This window comes from Octopus bimaculoides, chromosome 11 (genome assembly GCF_046866305.1).
Source record: "Octopus bimaculoides isolate indiv1 chromosome 11, ASM4686630v1, whole genome shotgun sequence".
Taxonomy (NCBI): domain Eukaryota; kingdom Metazoa; phylum Mollusca; class Cephalopoda; order Octopoda; family Octopodidae; genus Octopus; species Octopus bimaculoides.
The window spans coordinates 29,151,595-29,178,642 of NC_142938.1; the positions used below are offsets into that span (position 1 = coordinate 29,151,595).

General features: G+C 34.5%; 1 protein-coding gene across 3 annotated transcripts; it reads left to right on the forward strand.

Annotated features, from left to right (window-relative positions):
- The first annotated feature begins 3,312 nt into the window (after positions 1-3,312).
- Positions 3,313-26,755, forward strand: LOC106873625 (UDP-glucuronosyltransferase 1A5). Of its 3 annotated transcripts, none has more exons than XM_089359723.1 (3): positions 3,313-3,468; positions 18,741-20,291; positions 24,856-26,755. In XM_089359723.1, the coding sequence occupies exon 2, from the start codon at positions 18,760-18,762 to the stop codon at positions 20,278-20,280; it is 1,521 nt and encodes a 506-aa protein (XP_089215849.1). In that variant the 5' UTR covers positions 3,313-3,468; positions 18,741-18,759; the 3' UTR covers positions 20,281-20,291; positions 24,856-26,755. The 3 variants fall into 3 exon arrangements, with proteins under 3 accessions (XP_089215849.1, XP_014776559.2, XP_089215850.1); XM_089359724.1 differs by lacking the exon at positions 3,313-3,468 and adding an exon at positions 4,716-4,844; XM_014921073.3 differs by lacking the exon at positions 18,741-20,291 and having other exon boundaries at positions 3,320-3,468.
- The last annotated feature ends 293 nt before the right edge of the window (positions 26,756-27,048 follow it).

Below are 27,048 nucleotides of genomic sequence, written 5' to 3' on the forward strand. Positions count from 1 at the left end.
ACTGGCAAAAACATACATTTTCAGCATTTAAACAACAGTCACTGTTTTTATAAAACGCTATCATATTTACCCGTAATAAGTAAATTCTTCAAATAGTTCTAATAAAACATATTATTATTTCCCTCAAAGGTTAGAAGATTAAAATTATTTACGATTCAAATTATTTTTCTAAACTTTCGTGATTTATCAACCTAAATTAGAGCATATTTTAAATCTTGATAAACTCTTGTAACAACCAAAACATACAAAATTTATGTACGTATGAATATACGGGTATGGGTGTTTATATATACGCGTGTATCTGTGAGAGAAAATGTGTATGTGTGTGTCTGTGTATACATATTCAGGGTTTTGTATAAACTAGAGGTGTTTCTATTGATTTTTTTGTGTACATATACGCATTATCATTTATATTTTTACTTTTACCCTTGTTTTTACTCTTATTAATATTATTAAAAAAAAATATATCAACATGCATTTACGTATGATTTTTTGGATGTATGTACATTTTTGTGTACAGATGTATTTATTTATACATAGGTTTATTTATATATTCATATATTCATATATTTATATATTCATATATTTTCATATATGAGTGTACTTATGAATAAGTATGGGAGCGTATTTGTGTAGATGTATTTTTTATAAAAAAATATATGTCTATATTTAGATGTATGTGTGTGTGTAAATATACATGTGTGTATATGATTGTGTATACAAGTTTATGTGAGTGTGTATGTCCACATGTGTATGTATATGTATGTATGTATATGTATATATATGTGTGTGTCTGTGTGTATATATATATATATATATATATATATATATATATATATTTATATATATATAGATATGTGTGTGTGTATGTGAATGTGTCTGTGTGTATGTATGTATATATGTATACTTGTGTGGGTGTGTGTACGTATGTTTGTAAGTATATATGTGTGTATATGTATACATATCTATGTATATGTATGTATATATAATTGTGTATGTATTTGTATAAATCCATATGTATGCGTTATTAGGTTCTGTATGTGTGTACATATATCTGTATGTATGTGTGTGTATATATGTATGTATGCGTGTATGTGTGTTTGTGTATATATATGTATATATATATATATATATATATATATATATATATATAATTATCGCCAAGCCAACATGTAGTCTCCTTTAGAGAGACTTAGAAATATTAATAACTCTCTCTCTCTCTCTATATATATATATATGTGTGTGTGTGTGTATATATATATATATATATATATATATATGTATATATATATATATATATATATATATATATATATATATATATATATATAATTTTTTTTTTCTTTTCAAAGTTTCAGCTCAGAGCTGCGGCCATGCTGATGCACCACCGTGTAAAGGATAAAAGGCGAAGTCAACCTTAGTGGAATTTGAACTCAGAACATAATGACAGATAAAATACTGCAAAGCATTTTGCCCAGTGTGCTAATGATTCTGCCAACTTGCCATATGTATATGTATGTATGTATATATGAAAACATTTGAGTTCTTTTTCTTTTATATATATGTATTTGTATGTATGTATGTATGTATGTGCATGCGTGTGTTTACGTATGTGTTTGTATACATGTATGTATATGTATATGAGTATCTGTTTATTTGGTTATAGGCGTAGATGTATATGTATGTGTATGTGTATGTGTCTATTTCTATTTATACATGTGTATATATATATGTATATATGTGTGTATGGGGACATGCACACATGTGTATATTTGTATATGCGTAGGTACGTATGTGCATATGTGTAAATGTGGGCGTATGTGTGTATATGTGTGTGTGTATATATATATACACATATATATATGTATATATATGTGTATATATATGTATATATGTGTGTATATGTGTATATGTAATTATGTATGCATGTATGTTTATACATTTATATGTATGTGTTGTCCAACCCACTATCCGGTAGCGTCCAATTCTCTAATGGATTTTTTCAAATGAATCACGTCATAGCCTTATCCATCTATTGTTTTCATACTCGGTCATAATGTCTTACGTTTAAGATGATTCCCATGCATTCCCTGAAGAGAAGGTTACAATTTTAATATCACAGATCCCTATGGATCACATAGGTTGTAATCCTTTGAAACATATGCAAGAATAAAGTATGCAATTATAACATGCGTTTTCTCCATTCCTTAATTTTTTAAATATACTCAAATACCCAAAATTTCAAGGAGTTCCTGCCTTAAAAACAGGAACTACACCACAGTTATTTTGTGTTCTTTGCTACATTGGTTTCTATTAACCCATTTATTCTATCCGAAGAATTTTTATTCATTAAGATAGAAGAAATACATATAATTATATATATATATATATATATATATATATATATATATATATATATATATATATATTCTTTTGTTTCAGTTATTTGACTGCACCCATGCTGGAGCACCGCCTTTGGTCGAACAAATCGATCCCAGGACTTATTTTTTCGTAAGCTTAGTACTTATTCTATCTGTCTGTTTTGCCGAACTGCTACGGGGACGTAAACGAGGACGTAAACACATCAATAGTGGTTGCTAAACGATGGTGGTGGGACAAACACAAACGCGCACACACACACACACACACACACACACACACACACACACACACACACACACACACACACACACACACACACACACGACGGGCTTCTTTCGGTTTCCATCTACCAAATCCACTCACAAGGCTTTGGTCGGCCCCAGGCTATAGTAGAAGACACTTGGCCAAGGTGCCACGCAGTGGGACTGAACCCGGAACCATGTGGTTGGTAAGCAAGCTACTTACTACACCGCCACTGTGTTTGTCCCTATTACCGCATGACAACCGGTACAATAAGTATCAAGCTTTTAAAAAAATAAGTGCTGGGGTCGATTCATATGGCTAGAAATTCTTCAAGGCAAGCTTCTTTTAGTTTCCATTGACCAAATCCACTCACAAGGCTTTGGTCGGCTCGAGGCTAAAGTAGACGATACTCGTCCAAGGTGCCGTGCTGTGGTACTGAACCCAGAACCATGTATCAAAGCCATGTGTCAGTTAAATACGTTTTATATTTGTTTTAATTTTATTACTTTTAAAATATTTAATTTTAGATCTTTTTAAGTTTTTACTTTTGGCAAAACTGTTATCTAATAAACAAATTTCTTTCTTATTTTGCGACTCATTTAAACGACCAATGAACATTTCGCATTCAAAGTACACTGACCTTTGCCTTACTGTTAGCGATAAGCGCTATTATTTAATATGACTTGTTTGTAATGATTCTGATAACATTTACGTAGAAGTTGTGGAAGGATATATGTGAACATAGAGTGAGCAGCTTATAGAATATATATATATATATATATATATATATATATATATATATATATTTATTTATTTATACACCGAAAAATCTTGGTATTTCAAGTGAGTTTAAATATTTAGCAATCCTTTACTTTCATCTCTGTGGTTACACAGACACGCCCGTGCTCACACAGACGCTCGTAGTTGATATCAATTTTAGATATGCGTGTCTGTTTTCAGTCTCTCTCTGTCCCCTCTTTCTCTCTCGCTCTTCAGTACTGGTCCAGAGCAGGGGTTCACAGCCATTTTGTTTTACCTATGGACCTCTATGATTACTATATTACTCTGGTGGTTCCCCATAGCCATTCGATGTTTAAAAACTAGTTTTATAGATGCTTCTTTCAAAATTCTTATTTCGTTTTACACACATTAATTTGAGTAGGTTGAATTATGTAAAATGTCAGAAAAAAAAATCCTTGCTGTTTCTTGCAATACATATCAATACATACATCTAAAGCGAAAGTTTTTCAGGATAGATAGATAGATACATACATACATACATACATACATACATACATACATACATACATACATACATACATCTGTCAAACTGGAAGTCAACTTTTTTATCTATTTGTTCGGCGATTTTTGTAAAAATTTTTTATTTCTTAATAGGTTTTTCAGGGGCTGTGAAAACCGACATTTGCCTTTTATGTCCAGGATCGAGCTGAACACGTTTTCCCACAAGCACGCACACACACATACACACACACACACGTACATCCATTGTCTTGTCCATGAGCTGAACTGTCAAACGCGCGCGCGCATGGACACACTGACATACGCACATATATATATACATACACAAATGTACATACATAGTTCATTTTTCACGAATTGCTTATGCCTATGTATTTTTTGTGCATATATGCATGTATTTATGTGTATGTACGCTTGTATATTTGTGTATGTATGTATGTATGTATGTATGTATGTATGTATTTACGTATGTCTATATGTATGTATATTGGTCTCTGTGAGTACGTATGTAAAATATCTATTTTTGTGTATGTTTGTGTGTATGTATGTACGTACGTATGTACATATGTATGTACATGTTTGCATGCATGTATGTATGTGTGTATGTATGTGCGCGTGCGTATATATGTTTCTCTTCTGTTTTTAATTATTTAAATTCTTCCCTTGAGGAAGCAGCTGCTTTCTTACAAAGATACAAAGTTCCATCGTAGATAACGAAAACAATATCACATTTTAAACTTGAGAAGGCTTGCATACTCGTAATATACGAGTTTGTTATGCATGTATGTGCATGTAGCTAGGGTTTGTTCTTACCTGTTTGATCTGTGTACGTAAAATCCAAGGTCAACACTCATTTCTGTGTTTTAAAGTATTTGAAGTTTACTTCGGAGAATTATGTTTTTTCTTTTCCTGTTTCTTGAAAAATTTCATTCACGCATACAAGCCAGCTAAAATACAGAGTAAATATATAACACCACAGACAATCTGTTTTCTAATTATCTATCTATTAGAATTTAATTGGTCACGTATTTATCTATCTATTAGAATTTAATTGGCAACAGGAAATGTTTTTATGAATTTCATAAAATTCATCATAATTCATCATAAAATTCATCAGTTATTATCCTGTTTAATTTATCATACAATTTACTATATAAAATTTATAAATTTTATAAAATGCATTAGTTAGTTCAAAAGATCTTGTTTAATTTAGTTTTAAATTAATTGAAATGATTTTATATTTATGTATTTCGCATTTTCTTTAATCAATAGCAAAGTAATTTCCATTTCTTCCTTTTCTCCATGCATGTTGTAATATTTCCAAGAAATGAAAAGACTGTTTTACAATTTTGTGTCTTATAATTCTTTTCGTATTTAATACTGGTTAATGTGATTTCTTCCTACTACTTTTCACTTTTGTTTAGCATTCTTTAGTGCCCTTTGAACTACAACTATTGTAGTTTGAAAAAAAAACCAAAAAAAAAAACCCCAGAATCAAAGCAAAAATTGCAACCAGATAAAATTAACAATATTTTATTTCAAACAAAATATAAAAATAAGCTGTCCGCTATCATTAATATGTATTCGACGTCGATCCCGTTTTCTTCTCGGAAATTAACTTCGACTTTTTTAAAACACTGAAGTGCATGTTAACACCCATTTTTTTCTTTTGCACTAGGCTCTCAAAAAACAATGGGAGACGCCTTTTCGGTAAAAAGAAGAAAAAAAAAGTGAAATTTTAAAAATCCACTCATCCACTCCGAGGCCAATTTTTGTTTTTGCATTATGCACTTCTGGAATAGAGAAGCCTTGAAGGTTAAAAAAAAAAAAAAAAGAGAAATCGGCGTTCACCATTACAATCCCACTTCCTTCATTTTCAATCAGAAAATGAACCATAATTTAAATACATTACTAAAATCTTTTTGATTTTCTCATTAATACCGTCCCAAAATCCTAAAACTGTGACTTGTTTGCGAATTATTTATTTTTAATCATAGTTTTAAAATACAGACAGTCCGAATCCGCAATTTGTTTCTATTATAATTTTCAGACGGAAAGGTGTGTGATCTAGGGGAGATTTACCCGTTGCTTCTAGCACATCCCACGATCACCTGGTACCTTCCTCATTTCTTTCTCTCTGACATGTATTGATATATATATATATATATATATATATATATATATATATATATATATATATTGATATATATATAAATAAATATAATTATATATATAAGTATACATACATACATACATATATATATATATATATATATATATATATATATATGTGCGAGTAAAAATAAATACAAAAAGGGGGGGGGGGGTTCTGTATGATTGTGTATAGAGGAATATATTATTTTGTTTAAAAGAGTTCCAACACTGTCTGTTTTTTATGTTTTATTTATATTCCTGCAAAACCAATGTGGGATATAGAATATGGAATATACAATATATAATATAATATACAATATATAATATAAAATAAAATTGGATGGTACTATGAAATAAAGTATTGAATGTCTTATTGAATATATGGAATATGTCTTATTGAATAGATGAAATATTGAGTGTTCAATATAAAGGATTAAATATATAAATATATAAAGGCCTATACTTTGTAGTATTTCATCATGGCCGGTATGACAGACTTTAACAGACTGTATATATATGTGAAGTATATTTGCCTCTTAAATGCGGCTAAACCCTAAGGGTGAATGTTACTGTTGCTTTTAGCCCCAGGAGAACATCTCCAGCTGGCTATTGACACGCATCTGTGTCCTGTCTGTATTTGCAAAGGGAAGTCATCCTTCCCATCTTGATCATCTTGATCAAGATGATCAAGATGGGAAGGATGACTTCCCTTTGCAAATACAGACAGGACACAGATGCCGCATTTAAGTGGCAAATATACTTCACATTGTCGTGCAGTTACTGTTTATACCACGTTCAGAGATTTAACATTGCTTATATATATATATATATATATATATATATACACGCACACACACATACACGTAGGGAAATAATTCTATTCTCAAACGCAAGATAATCCTGGTCACCGACACATTTTTCTGCAAAATATCGGTAGCTTATCCTGTTCATGCTATATTAGTAGCATCCTGTGTTTGAGAATAAAATTATATCCTTATCTTTCGATACATCTCAACACTTGTAAAGCAACTTTTGTTTGTTTACTTTCATCGTAATTTGAATTGAACACACACACACACACACACACACACACACACACACACATATAATTACATATACATATAAATATGCATATATATATGAATATACATACACACACACACACACACACACACATATATATATATATATATATATATATATATATATATATATATATATATATATATACACACATATATATATAAATATATATACACACACACACATGGAGGCGCAAAATTTATCTACTGCCATGGAGAAAGTGTAATTGTAAAAATGCAGAATTATCGGAGTAATGGCCATTCAAAAAAGTATGTATGTATAAAAATGTATGAATGAAGTCAAACAACGAAATGGGTTATTTCCCTTGAGTATTTAAAAAAAAAAAGTGTAGGTGCTATGAGTTATTTCCCTTGCATATTTAAGAATAAAAATTACTTATATAAAGTATATATAAAAGTCCCTTCCAGGGGCCGTATTATCGATTTTTTTCAACAATCTAAGTATGTCACCAGGTTTCCAGACATAAGTTCTACTCACGTGTTAAGTTTCATTATAATCAATAAAACGATGTAGGAGGAGTTACATAACTCCACAAACACACCCCGATTTTCCACATATGTAGTAGATGTATATATACGAGGGTGTATGAAAAGTCTTGAACCTCAAAGAAACAAAACATAGTACAAGACTTTTGATGATTTATTTTTCAACATAGTCCCCCTCGATGGTTGAACACTTTCTCCAACGCTGCTGAAGCGCCATTATCCTGGCGTAGAGGAACTCTTTTGTTTGAGACTCCAAGAAACTTCCTACAGCATCTATGACGTCATTGTCACTGGCAAAATGTTGACCAGTCAGGGCTTCTTTTCATTTTTGGGAATAGATGAAAGTCAGAGGCTGGCTAAGTCTGGTGAATAAGGTGGATGAGGAACAAGTTCGTATTCACAATCATGAATTGTTGCCATGGCAACCACTGAGGTGTGATGAAAAAGGACTCCCCTGGTGAGCATTTCCGGCCTTTTTTCTTTGATTGCTTCTCGGAGGCATTTCAGTAGCTGAGAATAATACAGCCCTGTCACGGTGTGACTCTTTTCAAGGTAATCGATCAGCAAGACACCTTGAGAATCCAAAAAAACGGACGCCATGACCTTGCCAGCTGAAGGAATGACCCTGGCGTTCTTTGGGGTAGGAGAAGATGTGTGCTTCCACTGCTTTGATTGTTCTTTGGTTTCAGGCTGGTAGTGATGAACCCAACTTTCGTCCATAGTAATGAAATGAGCAAGAAAATTCTCTTCATCGGCTTCAAACAGTTCCATATTGCTCGTGGACAAAGTGCTCCTGGTGCATTTCTGTTCAGGAGTCAAAAGGCGAGGGACCCACCTTGCAGAAACCTTTGAGAACCCAAGTTCTTTTGTCACAGTGTTGTCTGCTCCTTCAGTTGAGATGCCCAGCCTCTCGGCTATCTGACAACATGATATTCGACGATCTTGCATTATCATACCAAGAGCAAGGTCAAGGTTGTCCTTGGTGGTTGCAGTTGGAGGTCTCTCTGATCTGGGATTATCTTCCACAGTTTCCCTGCCACGCTGGAATTCATTTACCCAGCGTTTGACTGTTGCATATGAAGGAGCATTGTCTGTTAAGGTTCTCACTATATCTTCATGGATTTCTGATAGAGTCATGCCTTTCAAATGAAGGTACTTTATGACAGCACGATACCCAGTTTTCTCCATTTTCCTTGTAACCTCGACACTTGTTTTTTCAAAAATCTGCAAAAAACAAAAACAAAAAAAAAACTTAACATTAGAATCATGAAAATGAGCAAGAATACTCGGAAAAGCAGCCCCGTTTCTAGGTTAGGCTCAAAACTTTTCATACACCCCTCGTATATGCTTGTATATCTGCGGTTGTAGGTATGTTGATAGATAGGAGGGTGTATATATAGATATATGCACCCCTATACATATGTAATATATATATATATTCATGTTTGCGGTGAATGTGAATATATACCTGTATGAGTGTACATATATGTATACGTTTAATGTTTGTGTATGTTTTCATTTGTATAAATGTCTATATATAAATGTAGGCTTATATCTATGCGAGGATGATGTTGGGTATGCATATATACGTATGTGTGTGTGTATATTTGTATATATATATATATATATATATATATACATATATATATATATATATATATATATATATATATATATATATATATATATATATATATATATATATATATATATATATATATGTATATGCATATGCATGGGTTTGTATATCCGCGCGTGTATATGTATGTATATATATATATATATATATATGCATATTCATATATGCGCCGTGTGTGAATATATGTCTGCTACGAGTGTGCATACATGTATATTGTTTACGTTTTTGTCTGAGTATATGTATTTATATAAGTTCTAAGATAAGTGTAAGCATTTTTCTATGTGAAGATGAAGTTATATATACATATATACCTATGTGTGTGTGTATTTTTATATTCATATATTTATATATATATTTTTATACATATATATGCATTTACATGTATATACGCATGTGTGTGTGCGCGTGTACGTATGTATATATATATATATATATATATATATATATATATATATATATATATATATATATATACACAATTACAGCCCCCAGTGAGGAAGTACTCTCGATACAAGGGCAAACAAAAAAGAAAAAGAAAAAATAATTCCCGAAAAATTAATTTGGTATATTATTAATTCTGTTGGTATCTGCTATGACTATTTAAAAAAAACGATAATAACAGAATCAATAAAAGCATTAAATAGCTGAAAGATTAAAATTAATCAAAGGGCATACTGAGTATGTCTATCTGCTGGAAATAACAGTCAACACTCTTCTTTAAATCGCCAAAAATACATTGATGATAACTACAGAAATCAACCAAAAGTAGATCATGTTAATAAAATTTTTTCGGGAATTATTTTCTCTCGTGAATTTGTTTGCCCTTGTATCGAGAGCATTTCCTCACTGGTGGCTGTAATTGATTTCGGCACAAAACGAATCAGTTGCTGCGCAGACTTCAATACGATAGGTTGGGAGTCTCTATCATGGTAACGCGTGCTGAAGAAGCTTAGACGATTTTTTTCGCCAGTGCAGAAACCGATCGAAGTGAGCCCAAATACTTAAATGTACGTTAGGAGATTTTATTAACCTGATCTGCTTTTGGTTGATTTCTGTAGTTATCATCAGTGTGTTTTTGGCGATTTAAATAAGAGTTTTGACTGTTATTTCCAGCAAGTAACATAGTATGTTCTTTGATTAATCTTAATCCTTCTGCTATTTAGTGCATTTCTTGGGCCTGCAATAACCTATATTATTGATTCTGTTATTATTATTTTTTTTAAATAGTCATACCAGATGATAACAGAATTAATAATATCTTAGCAAATTAATTTTTTGGGAATTATTTTTTCTCGTGAATTTGTTTGCCTTTGTATCGCGTGTATATATATATATATATATATATATATATATATATATATATATATATATATATATATATATATATATATGTATATACACGCCGTTTTGTTATACTGTTATTATTGAGAGCCTCCTCTAATATATGGCATTTGGTGTAAATGAGAGTTTGATGTCGCTACCCTCATTTGCACCTCTTGTCGCGAGGTAGGGTCATCTGGGACTCTCGACAGGAAGAGGTCCGGTTTTGATTTGAAAGCACCTACATCCACTTAGTGTAGGTACCTCAGGCTCTTTGGAGAATATTAAAAAGCTGTGGGCCCCTGAAACCCAGGCTGTTGCAGTAACTGGTCCAGAAGCGCGATGGCATTGCTGGGATCTTTGGCACTGTGTAGTGTCGACCCGTTCTGGCATTGGTGTAACTTTCAATGCCAAAATTTAGCACAATTCCTTCCAGGATCTTCCAGATATATATTACTAAATACCTCTCCCGCCTTCGCTCCAAGGAGTAGAGACTTAGTTGTTTCAACCTTTCCCAGTAGCTGAGCTGTTGCAACGAGACAATCTTCTTTTGAAACTTCGCTGGATTACTTCATGGTCCGCTGTTAATTTTACACTGTTGGGTGACCATAGCTGGGAGCAGTAGTCCAGGCGGCTGAGGTTCCGAACGTTCTCAGGATCCATCCTGTCAGTCGTCTGCACTTTGTCGCTCTCCTGGTAATGTGCACTTGGAAAGAGGTATCATTACTCATGTCGACACCTAGGTCTCTCACCGATTTAGGCTCTGGGATTGTAATCCCCTGTGGACCAGTGTACCCTGTAAGTTTTCTATTCAGTTTTAGACGCTGGTAGCGCAGGGTTTGGCATTTTTCAGCATTAAACTGTATATTATTGTCCTCAGTCTATCTGTAAATGGAGTCCAACTCCTGCTGCAGGTGTGCAACATCGCTGGGGTTCTGTATTTTCTGAGAGACTTTTGTATCATCTGCGTAGCTAGTAAGGATGGCTCTCCGGGCAGCTGAGGGAATATCTGAGAGGGCCACTATGAAAAGCAGTGGTCCCAAGACAGTGCCAAGTGAAACAACGCTTACTATTTGCATTTTCATTCAGGTGGCTCCATTGCCTGACTTCTATCTTTCAGAAAGTCCTGCAGCCACTCTCCAAGTTTTCTAGCTATGCCAAGATCACGCAGTTTGTGGCATATCATACCATGATCCACTTTATCAAAAGCTTTTGCAAAATCAAGTTATATTACCACCACATTTGAGTTGTTGAGTAACTGCCTCAACACTCAGTCATAGTGCTGTAAGAGCTGGGTCAGGCAGCTTCTACCTGGTCGAAAGCCATGCTGGGTCTCACTCAGCTAGTTGTTTTCGTCAAGGAATGCAATTAGTTTCCCTTTGACTATCCATTCCATGACTTTGCTGATATGTGAAGTCAGAGAGATAGGCCTATATTTTTCAGCATCTGCTCTGCTTCCTCCTTTATGGATTGGGCATATTATTTCCTCCTTTAGTTTGCTTGGCAGCCTGCTATTTCCAAAAAAGCTCTGGAAGAGAATCTGTAGAGGTTTCGCCAGCCAGGGAACGCTAACACGATTTGAGGAGGATTGCAGGGAAACCATCAGGACCAGCAGCTGAGTTTGCATCCACCTCATCTATGGCTGGTAGTATATCTTCTTCCCTAAAATCGATGTAATTCATCGTAACTGCCTCGCTGGTTATAGATGAGGCGGCAAGAAAATCCACTGGTTCTTTCACATGTCTCTGTTCCAACGGGTAAAGACATTTTTGAACTGGTCATTCAGTACCTCACTGATCCTGGTTGGACTATCTGTGAGGGAGCCATCCTTTTGGAAGAGGGGTCCTATTTTGCAGTGTATTGAGGCTGCTTCTTTGGCATAATGAAAGAAGGCTTTTGGGTTTGACTTTTTGTTTTTTATAACCCAGGCTTTTTTGTCTGCTCTCTCTCTCTCTCTCTCTCTCTCTCTCTCTCTCTCTCTCTCTCTCTCTCTCTCTCTCTCTCTCTCTCTCTCTCACACATAGGTTTGTTGCAGGCTTTTTTCAATCTCCACAGCTTTTGGAATGCTGGTTGAAGCGATTTGCAATCTTCGTTCATCGACTCATGAGGACGCTCCTCTCCCTTGGAATCTTGTTCCTTTTTGTGTTGGCCTTGTGCTCTGGGACATATTTCTGGCATATGGTTTGCATTACAGACATGCCAATGTCTGGTGTGGAGAGACATTTCGGCAAGTCTTGTCTGAGGATCTCTTTTTGGATCGATTTCCAGTCTGTTTTGTGGAAGTTCAGACTGGAGAGAGTTTTGGTGCTTCCTTTAGGCTGTATGTCCCTGGCTACTTTTGGTCCATACATAGACAGCTCTATTATGTTGTGATCCGAAACTAATGTCGGCGTCGCTTTCACATCATGAATGATGGCCATATTGTTTGTGAAGCAAAGATCCAAAATGTTATTTGCCCTAGTTGGTTGAGCAGAGACTCCACCTGTGCTTGTTTGCAATGAGTCATTCCCGAGAGCATGAGGCCTTCGGGCCATTTGACATTGGGGAACTTTAAATCGCCCATAAGAAATACGCTAACATGGTGTTCCAGTTTCATGAGGATTTCCTTAATTCTTGTGAGGCAATCTTCAAACTTGTCTATGTGGTTTGGATCATCCGGTGGGCGATATGTATTGCATATGACTATATTGTGCTGTCTTATGTATACAATTAGAGTGTCACATATATATATATATATATATATATATATATATATATATATATATATATATATATATATATGTGTGTGTGTGTGTGTGTGTGTGTGTGTGTGTGTGTGTGTGTGTGTGTGTGTGTGTGTGTGTGTGTGTGTATGTGTGTATCTGTGTGTGTGTGTCTGTGTGTGTGTGTGTTTGTCCCTCCACCATTGCTTGACAACCGATGTTGGTGTGTTTACGTCCCTGTAACTTAGCAGTTCGGCAAAAGAGACCGATAGAATAAGTACTAGGCTTGCAAAGAATAAGTCCTGAGGTCGATTTGTTCGACTAAAGGCCGTGCTCCAGCATGGCCGTTGTCAAATGACTGAAACAAATAAAAGAAAAAAAAGAATATCTTTATTAAGAAACATTTCTCATGGAAGACAAAATGGAAAAAGCGTTGCCTCTGAGGATGGCGAAGGAAATGTCATAGATGTAGTTGGATGCTTGTCATAATTGTTGGTGAATATATTTCATAGATGTAGTTAGATATATGTCATAAATGTGTCAAATGTGTCATAGATGGGTTTGTTGTATGTCATAATTGTATAAGATGCATGTCATAGATTTAGTTAGATGGGTTTGACTGTAAATCATTGACATAGTTAATTGAATGACATACGTGTGTTTATCTTAAGTCGTACACAGTAAGATGCCTCAAATATGTGGTAAAAGTATGTCATTGATGACTGTCATAAATGCATGTCACTTTGATCTTTTATTATCATGAGTATTAATTACTAAAACAAGATTTTTCTGTATTCATCACGGAATTAGTCTTGAGAAATCAAAGGGAAATAACTTATATTGGAAAACTCAATACAAAGACTATAGGATAGGCGTTTACCGCAAAGCTTGCTAATTTTTTCCGGAATTTTAAATTAGGATCAATAACTCATGTTTAGCATGTAATCAACCTGTGTAGGTGCTACACAAAGATAGGGAGGATTCATTTGATGTGATCTTGTCGTAAGCTTTCTTTTATTCTCATAGACTGCATCGAACAAGATGTTACAACGAAGAGATGCCAAGAACATTTCGAAAATCTATAAATGAATGCGCGTGTGTGTGTATGAGTGTAAATAAATCCATACACACATGCATGCATGCATGCATGCATGCATGCATACATACATGCATACATGCATACATACATAATACATACATACATACATACATTTATACATACATACATACATACATACATACATACATACATACATGTATAAAGGCCGTGCGATGTGAGCTGAGGAGAATGGCTCTCTTGTACCACATCACACAGCCGTTGCTATAAAGAAAGATTGAATGGAACAAATGAATGCGAGATGGAAAAGAGACAACCGCGTAGGTATGATTAATGAGAACATTTATTGATATCATAACATGTGTGTCTGTGTGCGTCATGTATACAGAATAATAGACAAGCCGTCATGAGAACAAAGTGTATGTGTGCGAGTAGGTATAGATATATGCGCATTTAAGGATGACAATGAAGTAGATAGTGAAAGTGTCTATAGCCATCGAAGTGAGAAGTAAGTTCATAGACACAAGAAAGGTGATAATACCAGTTCGTAGTCAATAGTACACGGTAGTTGAAATACTGTATCAAGAAGTCACGACCATGATGCTGAGCCGGTTACAGGTGTATGTCATACGTGAAATCGCGGCTGTGATGCTGCTGCCTGGGTCACTTGTACAGGAGTTCATGCAGGTTGTATATTCGCTGTTGATTTGTAGCGAAGTAATTCACGACCAGTGAACTGTTGGAACCTGGGTGAACTGCTTGCTGAGCTGTGTACGCAGAGAGATGATGTTGGCGACGTTAAGGACATGATAGTGGCGACGAAAACGGCGGTTCGTTGAATGTCATGGTGACGAAGCTGGTAAGTCTCAACGTAGCTGCTGTGGTGGTGGTGTTGTCTGGCGTTGTCGCTGGAACTGGCTGTGTCTTTGTGGTCAGTGGCTAGACCTTAAAAGGTCTGGAGCTAAAGTCTCCGGAAAGAGGAAAAGCTGGGTGTTTATAAGGAGCTGTAAGTTCAAACAGGGTGGTAAACTGTCCCACGTGATCTTATTTAGAGCCTCCGACTGGTTATACGCGGTAAGTTGGCGCAACAGAGTAAGAGACAAATTGCGCCAATACCAACCAATCAGATTAGTGGACACAACGGGATCCAAATAGCGGCCAAAGGCTAGCTGTTTACTGCTACGTTCGAATGCACGTATATATAATAAATGGGAGAATCCATCATGGGGACCGTAAAAATCTGTAAAACCTTCCAGAAGTTTATCATTTAAATATATATGAGCATGTCTAGATATGCAACTATAAGCATGAGAATACGTACATAAAACAAAACATACAAATCTGCACATATACATACATACATACATACATACATACATACAAACAACCAAAAATACCCTGTTGTTGATGTTGAAATTCCAATGAAGCAGCATTAGATCTAGGTTAGAAACCGGCTCTTTCTTTGTTGACAAGAAATCTTGAAGTAAAACTGAACAATAACATACATACATACAAACATACTAACATATGAAGAGTATATAAGGATAAATTATCCAGTTAGGCACCCTAATAGCTCTCAGGTATATTCCAGATCCTGGCTAGCCACATCAAGTAGTAAGGGGCATCAAGGAGCGTTTAGGGTGAGAAATCCCACTGTAATTCTTCTGATGGGTAAATCCAGATACACTTCTCTGGATTATGAATACTTGCAGGAGTATAGATCCAAAGCAATAACAAAGAATTAACTAACTAATTATGCTGTATAATTAACTGTTAAATTAAAAGAAAAATTTGAAGATGTACCAGTCTCTGTATTCATTTTTATTGTTATATATATATTTGCTTCCCAACCACATGGTTCTGGGTTCAGTCTCACTGTGTGACACCTTGGGCAAGTGTCTTCTACTATAGTCTCGGGTCGACCAAAGTCTAGTTAGTGGATTTGGTAGACAGGAAACTGAAAGAAGCCTTTCGTGCGTGTGTGTGTTTGTGTCTGTGTTCTAACCCCTACTACCATCGCTTGACAACTGGTGCTGATGTTCTTATGTCCCCGCAACTTAGCGGTTTAGCAAAAGATATCGATAGAATAAGTACCAGGCTTATAAAAAGTAAGTACTGGGGTCAATACATTCGACTAAAAATTCTTCAAGGTGGTGTCCCAGCATGGCTGCAGTCTTATGACTGAAACGAGTTGTAGCTGTAATTGAATGGGGCCTTCTTGTCACATTCTGTGTGAGGCTGAATCTCCCTGAGAATTACGTTAATGATATGCATGTCTGTGGAGTACTCAGTCACTTGCGCGTGTGGTAATGAAAAGTGAAAGTGACATCCAATATTTGCTGTAGTTATTTGTCTTTGATTTAACAATGTGTCTATGTATCTACTTTTTTTTCGATCTATGTATCTACTTTTCATTCAATGTATGTGTCAGTCTACTCTGAAAGTACTGATAAATATTTTTAAAAACACAAAACGAACGCCACCTTTCTTTCAGTTACCACTCACTGTCTCTCTCACTCTCTCTCTCTCTCTCTCTCTCTCTCTCTCTCTCTCTCTCTCTCTCTCTCTCTCTCACTCTCTCACTTCCTCTCTGTCCCTCCTCTCTCCCGCTTTTAATTTAACAATGTGTGTATGTATCTATGTATGTATGTACCTACTTTTCTTTCGCTGTATGTACCAGTCTACTCTGAAAATACTGATAAATATTTAAAAACAAAAAAAAGGAACACCACCTTCCTTTCGGTCACCACTCAGTGTCTCTCTCACTCTCTCTTTTTCTCTTTCACTTCCTCTCTGTCTCCTCTCTCTCGCTTTGCCACTCACTTGAACTATACTTCCTCTGCTTAACACCTTTTATTTCTCTTTATCTTTGTACCACTCCCTTCAACCGTTTTACCTCTTCATTTGCTGTGTAACACACACCACAGGTACGTACGAATGTAAAAAAAAAGTTAGCATATTAATATTATTGATGATGATGATTATTACGAAGTTGCATAGCATTACATTTAATTCTTTTAATATATATACACATATTTCAACTGCACCCAGTAATGACCGTTGCAACTCTACTATAATACCGATGCAGTTTCTTCAAGGTCTTAATATTCTTCGATTTAACTGTTTAAAGTTTTTCGTTCATCCACTCTGCGTTGTATGATGTAGGGGTGTCCGTTAAGTTAGACGTGAACAATCTCCATTTCAAGCTTTCAGTGGATAATCACTTATAGTCCATTATTTCAAACCATTCTGTTGTTTAAATGTTTATTATTCATATATACTGGGCAAATGTAAATTTCCTCATGTGCAAGCATCTCAAAGATTGTTCCTGTCTAAAATTTGTTACATTACTCTTGGACGAAAAATTCTGGTAAAATTCTGCTAAACAGAGGTCACATTTTTGTAGTGCCAGGTCTGTGGCTTTGCAGTACAAATTAATTCCCAATCGATAGTATAGTCTTTGTTTATGTCTGTAACAGACCAGATTAATTCGCTAAGACTTGTTTGGAATCTTTCATTATTATCTTTAAATGAGCTCAAATAATTTGCAAGTCTCCTCTTGAAGACCCTGAAAAATTTGCACCAGTGTTATAGTAGGGTTGCAATTGCAGTTGAAACATGTGTAGGTCTATGTAAAGCTGCCTATATATTAAAAGAATTAAAGGTACAATTAAAGGTAATGCTATGCAACTTCGTAATGATAATAATGATAATAATAATAGTAATAATGATAATAATAATAATAATAATAATAATAATAATAATAATAATAATAATTATTATTATTATTATTATTATATACATATATGAATATATATATATATGCATGTATATGTATATGCATATATATATATATATATATATATATATATATATATATATATATATATATATATATATATATATATATGTATATATATAAATATATACATATATGTAGATATAAATATGTATATGTATGTGTATATATTTATAAATATATTTATATATATGTATGTGTATGCATACATATACGCATATATATGCGTATATATAAATGTATGTATGTATATGCGATCGTGTGTGTGTGTGTGTGTGTGTGGGGGCTTTGTGTTTGCGTTTGTTCTCCTCACCACTTGACAACCGGTGCTGGTTTGATTGCGTTCCCATAACCTAGCGGGTTGGCAAAAGTGCCCTATGGAATAAGTACCTTACTTCAAAAATAATAAGGACTGGGTTCGATTCATTCGATTAGATATTCGTCAAGGTAATGTCACAGCATGGCCACAGTCTGATAACTGAAACAAGTAAAATGTAAAAAGATAGATTTAAAATGAAATTCTAATGTATAACCACAATATTATCCTTTAAGTAATAATTACAGGTTACCTTACTTAATCTGTTTATTTTTTCAGGCCACAACTTCAGGAAATAATGATGAAGATTTTGTTCATCAGTATATCGGCGCTATACACCGTTATTTTTTTTTTACCGATAGTTAACGGTAAAAATATTTTATACCTAGCATGGCCTTTCTATAGCCACGTAAACCCAATGATTTCTATAGCAAACGAATTATCAAAGTATGGACACAATAACTATTTTATACTAAATATAAAACTCACTAAAACTTTCCAAAATGAACAAAACATAAATATCCTTCCAATGGACGAGATCACAGAATTTAGTAAAACCTTTTCTGACGCACAGCACAAAATAACATCAAAACGAATATATGTGATAAGAAGGATTTTGACTTTGATTCCTCTGATATGTGATAGAATTCTGAAGAATGAGAAATGGATCGAATCATTGCGAGCGGTTAATGCCAGTTTAGCTGTTATTAATGGACTATTTCCGACAAATTGTCTTACAATAATTGCCCGTCAATTGTCAATTCCATTTGTTCTCACAGGATCTGAGATATTTCCTAGTCTTCATCGCATTCCATGGCTCCCCAGTGTTTTTCCAAATAGTTTCATCGGATCCTCGAGCAAGATGACATATTCGGAAAAGATAATAAGTACTTTGGTTGCTATTGTAGACTACACTATTCCTCCTATTGCAGCACCTGCATACAGCGTTAAATCATATGCGAAAGACAAACCTGATATTTCATTCTTAGATTTGCTACATCAGGCACAATTTTATCTTATTGAAAAAGATGTACTTCTAGATTATCCGCTGCCCCAACTTCCAAATGTAAGATATGTTGGTGGCCTGGCAGCAAAACATTCATTGCCTTTGAAGGGAGAGTTAGTGAAATTCGTAAATGCTTCCACGAATGGAATAGTTGTGGTGTCATTTGGCAGTAATATCAATGATTTCCCTGCTGTTCAGCTAGAAAAGCTACAGAGCGCATTGAAACAAATAAAATATGATGTTGTGTGGAGACAGAAGAAAACATCATTTTCTCATAAGAATATTTATATCAGTGATTGGATACCACAAAATGATCTGCTTGGCCATCCTAAAACTAAATTATTTGTTACTCATTGTGGAAATAACGGTCAATTTGAAGCTTTGTTCCATGGTGTGCCAATGCTGGGAATACCTTTATTTGGAGACCAACATTATAACTCACGCAGAATGACCGAAAAAGGGTACGGAGTGTCTTTAAATATAGAGAACTTTACCCCGGAGGAATTAATAGAGAAAATAAAAGAACTGATTGAAAATAAAACATATTCTGAGAAAATTAAAAGAGCTAGTGAAATATTCCACTCCCGACCCGAATATCCATCGAAGAAATCAGCCCGCCATATTGATCACATCTTGAAATACGGTGGAGAATATCTAAAATCTCCATGTCAAGAGAGTCGATTATATGAATTTTTCATGATCGATGTATTGGCTCCTATATTTGCAGTAATATCACTTTTGATATATTTGACCTGTCTAATTGGGAAAAAATGTTTAACTATCTTTTGTAAGAAGAAAACGAAGACTGACTAAATTATGTTTCGGTAAGCTCAAATATGTAAATCATACCTCTTTTGTTTTGCTTTATGTAAATCAAGTTCTAACTGCAATAACCCTGAAAGCATAATTTTGTTTTTGTATAGAAATTTTAATTTGCATCGTAAATTATGTTCAGCTTTTTTAAACCAACACCCGCTGATTGTTTTTATATGTAATTTTCCCAGATAAAGTGACATTGTATATTCAGTGTCCAACGGATTCTCATCCTGATGATATGGAGAAAAATATTGCAGCCTAATACAGCCGTTTGTCTTACGTAATGAACATACATTAGAGTGACAGAGAGGTAGCTGTGCAAATATTGAGAAAAAACTTATATCATCAGTCAATTGTAAAAGCTGTGATAAAATTAGTAAATTAATGAAACAGTTACGTACCTATATAACTGTTTAATTAATTTACTAATTTTTTCACAGCCTTTACAATTCATTGATAAAATAAGTTTATTCTAAATATTTGCACAGCCACCTCTCTGTCACTCTTATAATTAAGAATCAGAAATATTAATCTCATTTGTCCAATAATCAAATCAGAATTATTGTCCTTTTCCCCTTTATCTAACGTCTAATTTCATTTCACATCGTTAAAATTTGAATTCTGTTTGCATTGCCATATCAAAGAACGGAACCGAAATCGTTGCTGTTTAAACACTTCTTACCTATACATAGTAATACATGGGTTTATATATTTTTTCTTTATAGCATTATCATGATCACATGATCATTATCATGATCATTATCATCATAATAATCATCATTGAACGTTCATGTTCTATGCTGGCATTAGTTGAAAGACTTGACAGCTACTACGAGACCCAAGGATTAAATTGTGCGCTTCTATCTGTTTTGGCATTGTTTCCTAACGCAAATGCCCTTCTTAACGCACAACTTTTATAGTGTGTACTGGTTACTGTTTTTTGTGCCACGTGCACTAGTGAGATGAAAATTCAGCTGGAAAATGATAACCCGAAGAGAGGCAGATTTTATGCTAAAAGATGAGACGAAAGGAGGCAGAACAGAACAGGTTTCTTGATGTAGTATGAGCACATGACAACTCATATTTTACTAACTGGACACGTGAAAAATTCACGGAAAACATAAAAAATATAAGCATCTGTAAATTGATTTCTGGTGCTGTGAGAAATGTTTCTGTATTGTGACAGTTACAGAATATAGAAAGAAGTGTAAAACCGATAACTTTATAATCCAACCAAAATATCTCAGTTACTCAAACGTAAACTGAATTACTATTTAGCCTCAAAATACATTGTACATATTCAGAGAACCCTCTTGGTTTAGTGGCACGAAACGTTCTTCTGGTAGTCGTTTACTTGTTTCAATAATTTGACGGTGGTCAAGCTGGAGAAGGAAGGGAGTGAATATAATGAAAGAAGAAACGTTGAGTGTTCATAAAAGGATGGAAGGAATTGGGTAGGGTGGTGAATGACGTAGTAAATGGTGGATAAAGGGTGAGGGCGACCAATTATGCATGGCGGTGGGGAGGGGAAGAGCAGCAGAAGAGTAATGTTGGTTCGGTATACAAGGTAAGGAAGCGAGAAAGAGAGAGAAAGTGAGAGAGAGAGAGAGAGAGAAGGAGAGAGAGAAAGACGGTGATAGAAAGTGAAGATTTGACAGGTTGTAAGAGTGTAGGGAAAGGGGAAAGAGAGGTAGCTGGAGGGCATGGGGTGGGTAAGAAGGAGAACTTCAAAATTGCTTTGCTATTCATTACTAAGTTGGATAGTCACGTATGGGGTTTCATATCTACTGCAACACCACATGTGATTAAGTGAAAGGTAATTGAAAAATCCACACTTATTTCAATGGATCAAATAAATGTAATCTATGTTTAGCTGAAAGAAATCAGCTCCTTTTGAGATCCAAGATCCCTAACTCATCATTGAACTCTAGGTCTGAAATTTTCAGGGGTTGTAAACATATGTCTAAGTACATTTTGAAGAATTGGAAAATTACACCTACATCTGATCAACTTGTTGTTATCTTTCCAGGCTTATATAACATTTCATAATAGTGACCCAGCTACAGCATCATGTCTCATCGGCAGATAATACCGTGATGACATTTTCGGACAACTGCTTATGATGTCGGTGATATCTTTGGTGTTAATTCCACAACGTCTGCATCGGTTGTCATATTTTACTGCTTTTCTTGCACCTCTATCCCTTTTGTGCATCGGGAACTTGGTTGATGTTCCTTTTCCCTGATTGCAAACGCATTCCCTTCAAAGTAAGAAGTAGTAATCCTGCTATTGGTCCATGATAGACTGCTTTGATGATTAGTGTTAGTATCATCTTGGAGCTTTCTACTAACATATATATGCATGGTCTTCTGCTTATACAGGCTCATCGTTTCATCTGATGATACGTTGTGGTAGAGTCGTGCGACTTCATTGGTCATGTATTCTAGGTTATCAAAGAGCGTTGCTCAATGAGCTAACTTCCAACTCTTGTGATATTATCAACCTCATGTATGCAAACTTGATCAAGGGATGCACTTCGACACTTGGTGGTTAAATGATGTTGCCGAAAGGATATGATACAACAGTCAAATGTATTTTGGATCAATGTTAAGCCTCTGCCGCCTTGCTTTCATTTTTGGAAGAGGCGGTCTACGTCACTATTTATGTGGAAATTATTTGTGCTTGACAGTATTTTTCGGGTTTTGACATCAATAGCTCGGATGTCATCAAGTGTCCAATGAAACAGCCCAAATGTTGGTATGAGTACTGGCACTGCAAACACATTGTGGGCCACTGTTTTATTGGATGCAGAGAGTTCTGAGGCTCAAATTTTCTTTATTGGGCTGTAATATTCTTTAGTGACAGGTGTTTTGTTACAGGTGTCATTGTAAGATATGTTTTCATTCACGCCTAGAAACCTATAACATTATTCGTCAGATATATAGGAAACAGTCAATCATTGATGGAGTAGTTGCTAGTGTGGTTTATAATTTTCCCTCTTTTCCCAACAACCATATAACAACATAATTTATGTAAACTGAAAAGAAGAGTAGCAATATATCAGACGAGCTGGTGATAAAAAGAAAAACATAATGCCGAAAATTGGTAAAATGAAATCCAAGAACAAAGTGAATTAAAGTAAAAAAGAAAAAAAGAAGAAACAAAGAATTACTAAAAAGAGACAGAAATGTTATTTTGACATAAGATAATAGATGTTGAAAATTGTATGTATGTATGTATGTATGTATGTATGTGTGTGTATGTATGTATGTATGTATGTTTGTATGAATGCATATGTAGGCATATATATACACATATATAGACACACACACACACGCACACACACACGCACACACACACACAAACACACACGCACACACACGCACACAGACGTATACACACATATACATATGTATATATGTAATATATATATACAGCCAATATTATGTCCTTTCGGCTGGAAATATTTCTTTCTCAATGAATAACCTTAACATGATTTATGTACGTGTGAATATGTATGTATGTATGTATGTATGTATGTATGTATGTATGTATGTATGTATGTACATTCATACAAACATACACCCCCCAACACATATATGTATATAATTACATATGGATTTATACTAACGTATATATTTGTGTGTATGTATGTATGTATGTATATATGTATGTATGTTTGTATGTATGTATGTATGTGAAGGCGCGTGCCTCAGTGGTGAGAGCGTCGAGCATACGATCGTGAGGTTGTGAGTGCGAATCCCGGACCGGGTTGCGTGTTGTGTTCTTGAGCAAGACACTTTATTTCACGTTGCTCCATTTCACTCAACTGTATAAATGAGTCGCGACGTCACAGGTACCAAGCTGTATCAGCATTTGCCTTTCCCTTGGATAACACTGGTGGCTTGGATAGGGGAGACCGGTATGTATGGGTGACTGCTAGTCTTCCATAAACACCCTTGCCTGGACCTGTGCCCGGGTGGGTAACTTTCTAGGTGCAATTCCATGGTCAGTCATGACCGAAGGGAATCTCAGCATGTATGTATGTATGTATGTATGTATGTATGTATGTATGTATGTATGTATGTATATATGTATGTGTCTATCTATCTATCTATCTATCTATCTATCTATCTATCTATCTATCTATCTATCTATCTAATGTACACAATTACGTATATGAATGTATATATGCACAAACATGCATCTTAATATGAGGTTTGTATATGTTTATGCTTCTGATACAAAAGCATTATGTGATATGTATATTTCTGTATTTGTACAGAAATATGGTTCTATTAATTCTATGGTCATATTAATTAGTACTAAGGTAGTTATGTGCTTTGTTGCTGTTTAAAAATATATGCATGAACCATTTCTAATAAAGCTCTAAATAAATTGGTTAGTGTGTCGAAGTTACTATACAGATTTGCTACCATATTTTTGGTATTGTGGTGACTGGTGAGGTCAGACAGTCATAAGACACAAGTTGCTTTCCTTTCATCGCAAATATCGTTCGAATATATAATCACAAATTTATTTATATGTCTTTCTAAATCTTTTCTTTTTTAGGTCAAAACCTCTTGAAAAATGATAGAGAAGAATCTGTTTTTCAGTTTAATGGTGCTATGCATGATTGCATGTTTAGAGAGAGTCAACAGTAAAAATATTTTATACATGGCATGGCCTAGTTACAGTCATGTAAATCCAATGATTTCTATAGCAAATGAATTATCAAAGTATGGCCATAATAACTATTTTATACTAAATAAAAAACTCACGAAAACTTTCCAAAAGGAAAAGAACATAAATATGCTTCCAATGGATGAGATCCCAGAAATTGAAGAAATTCGAAGTGGTGTAAAAAAACAAGAAAAAAAAAAAGTATTCATGATGAAAACGGCCCTAACTTTATTCCCTATTGTGTGCGAGAGATTTTTAACGAATGAAAAATGGATTGAAATGTTGAGAGCAGTGAATGCTAGTTTAGCTGTTATTAATGGAGTATTTATGACAAATTGTCTTACAATAATTGCTTATGAATTGTCAATTCCGTTTGTTCTGACAGGATCTGAGATACTTCCTAGTCTTCATCGTATTCCATGGAATCCCAGTGTTTTTCCAAGCAGCTTCCTCTCATTCCCCGATAAAATGACATATTCAGAAAAGTTAATAAGTACTTTGGTTGCTATTGTAGACTACACTATTCCTCCTATTGCAGCACCTACACACAGCGTCAAAACATATGCGAAAGACAAACCTGATATTTCATTCTTAGATTTGCTACATCAGGCACAATTTTATCTTATTGAAAAAGATGTACTTCTAGATTATCCGCTGCCCCAACTTCCAAATGTAAGATATGTTGGTGGCCTGGCAGCAAAACAATCATTGCTTTTGAAGGGAGAGTTAGTGAAATTCGTAAATGCTTCCACGAATGGAATAGTTGTGGTGTCATTTGGCAGTAATGTCAATGATTTCCCTGCTGTTCAATTAGAGAAACTACAAAGTGCATTGAAACAAATAAAATATGATGTTGTGTGGAGACAGAAGAAAACATCATTTTCCCATAAGAATATTTATATTAGTGATTGGGTACCACAAAATGATTTGCTTGGCCATCCTAAAACTAAATTATTTGTTACTCATTGTGGAAATAGCGGTCAGTTTGAAGCTTTGTTCCATGGTGTACCAATGCTAGGAATACCTTTATTTGCAGACCAATTTTATAACTCTCGCAGAATGACCGAGAAAGGTTATGGTTTGTCTCTAGATATAGAGAACTTTACTCCGGAGGAATTAATAAAGAAAATAGATGAACTGATTGACAATAAAACATATTCTGAAAAAATTAAAAGAGCTAGTGAAATATTCCACTCCCGACCCGAATATCCGGCAAAGAAATCAGCCCGCCATATTGATCACATCTTGAAATACGGTGGAGAATATCTAAAATCTCCATGTCAAGAGAGTCGATTGTATGAATTTTTAATGATCGATGTATTAGTTCCTATATTTGCTGCAATATTATTTTTGATATATTTAATATATCTAAGTGTGAAAAAATGTTTATCGTTTTGTTGCAAGAAAAAAACGAAGACTGACTAAAATAATTTCTTTGATAATTTCAAACAATGTAAATAAATCATGGCAGCTTTTTGGTCTATGTAAATGAAGGTTAAACACATTTAATTTTAAAAATCAATTGAAGTTTGGAAATTTTCTGTAGATATATTTATGTGGTGTAGATTTTAAAGATTTACGTCATATAGTTTATTGTATTTTCTTTTAGCTTGAAACATTTTATAGAATATCCGTATTAAACATAAACATCTTCACTGAAAACAACACGTGTTAAATTACAGGGCCATTATTTTTCTTATAATCAAAAGATGTTTAATCTGTTCTGTTTATCATAATTTCTAATAAATTGCTTATTCATTTTGTAATAAATATATTCATTTTAAGCATTTGCTAGCTGTTATATTTCATTGTACACTATTTCCGTCTCCTTCCACTCTGTTTTCCTCGATGAAATTGTCAAGATTTCCTTCGACTTGTTATGTCATTTTCGTATAGAGAAGAATCCGCTTATATCAATTACTAAGTAAATGTTTAAATGCTTTGTCGCAGTTTAAATTTTGATCGGCTTGACTCTTTTTGAACAGAACTCTTTGTAGTTTTCGTTGGTGTGTTAAAGTTAATCCACAGACATAGTGTGTCATAGTATATCGTGGGCAGACAGTCATAAAAGCTAAGTTGTTT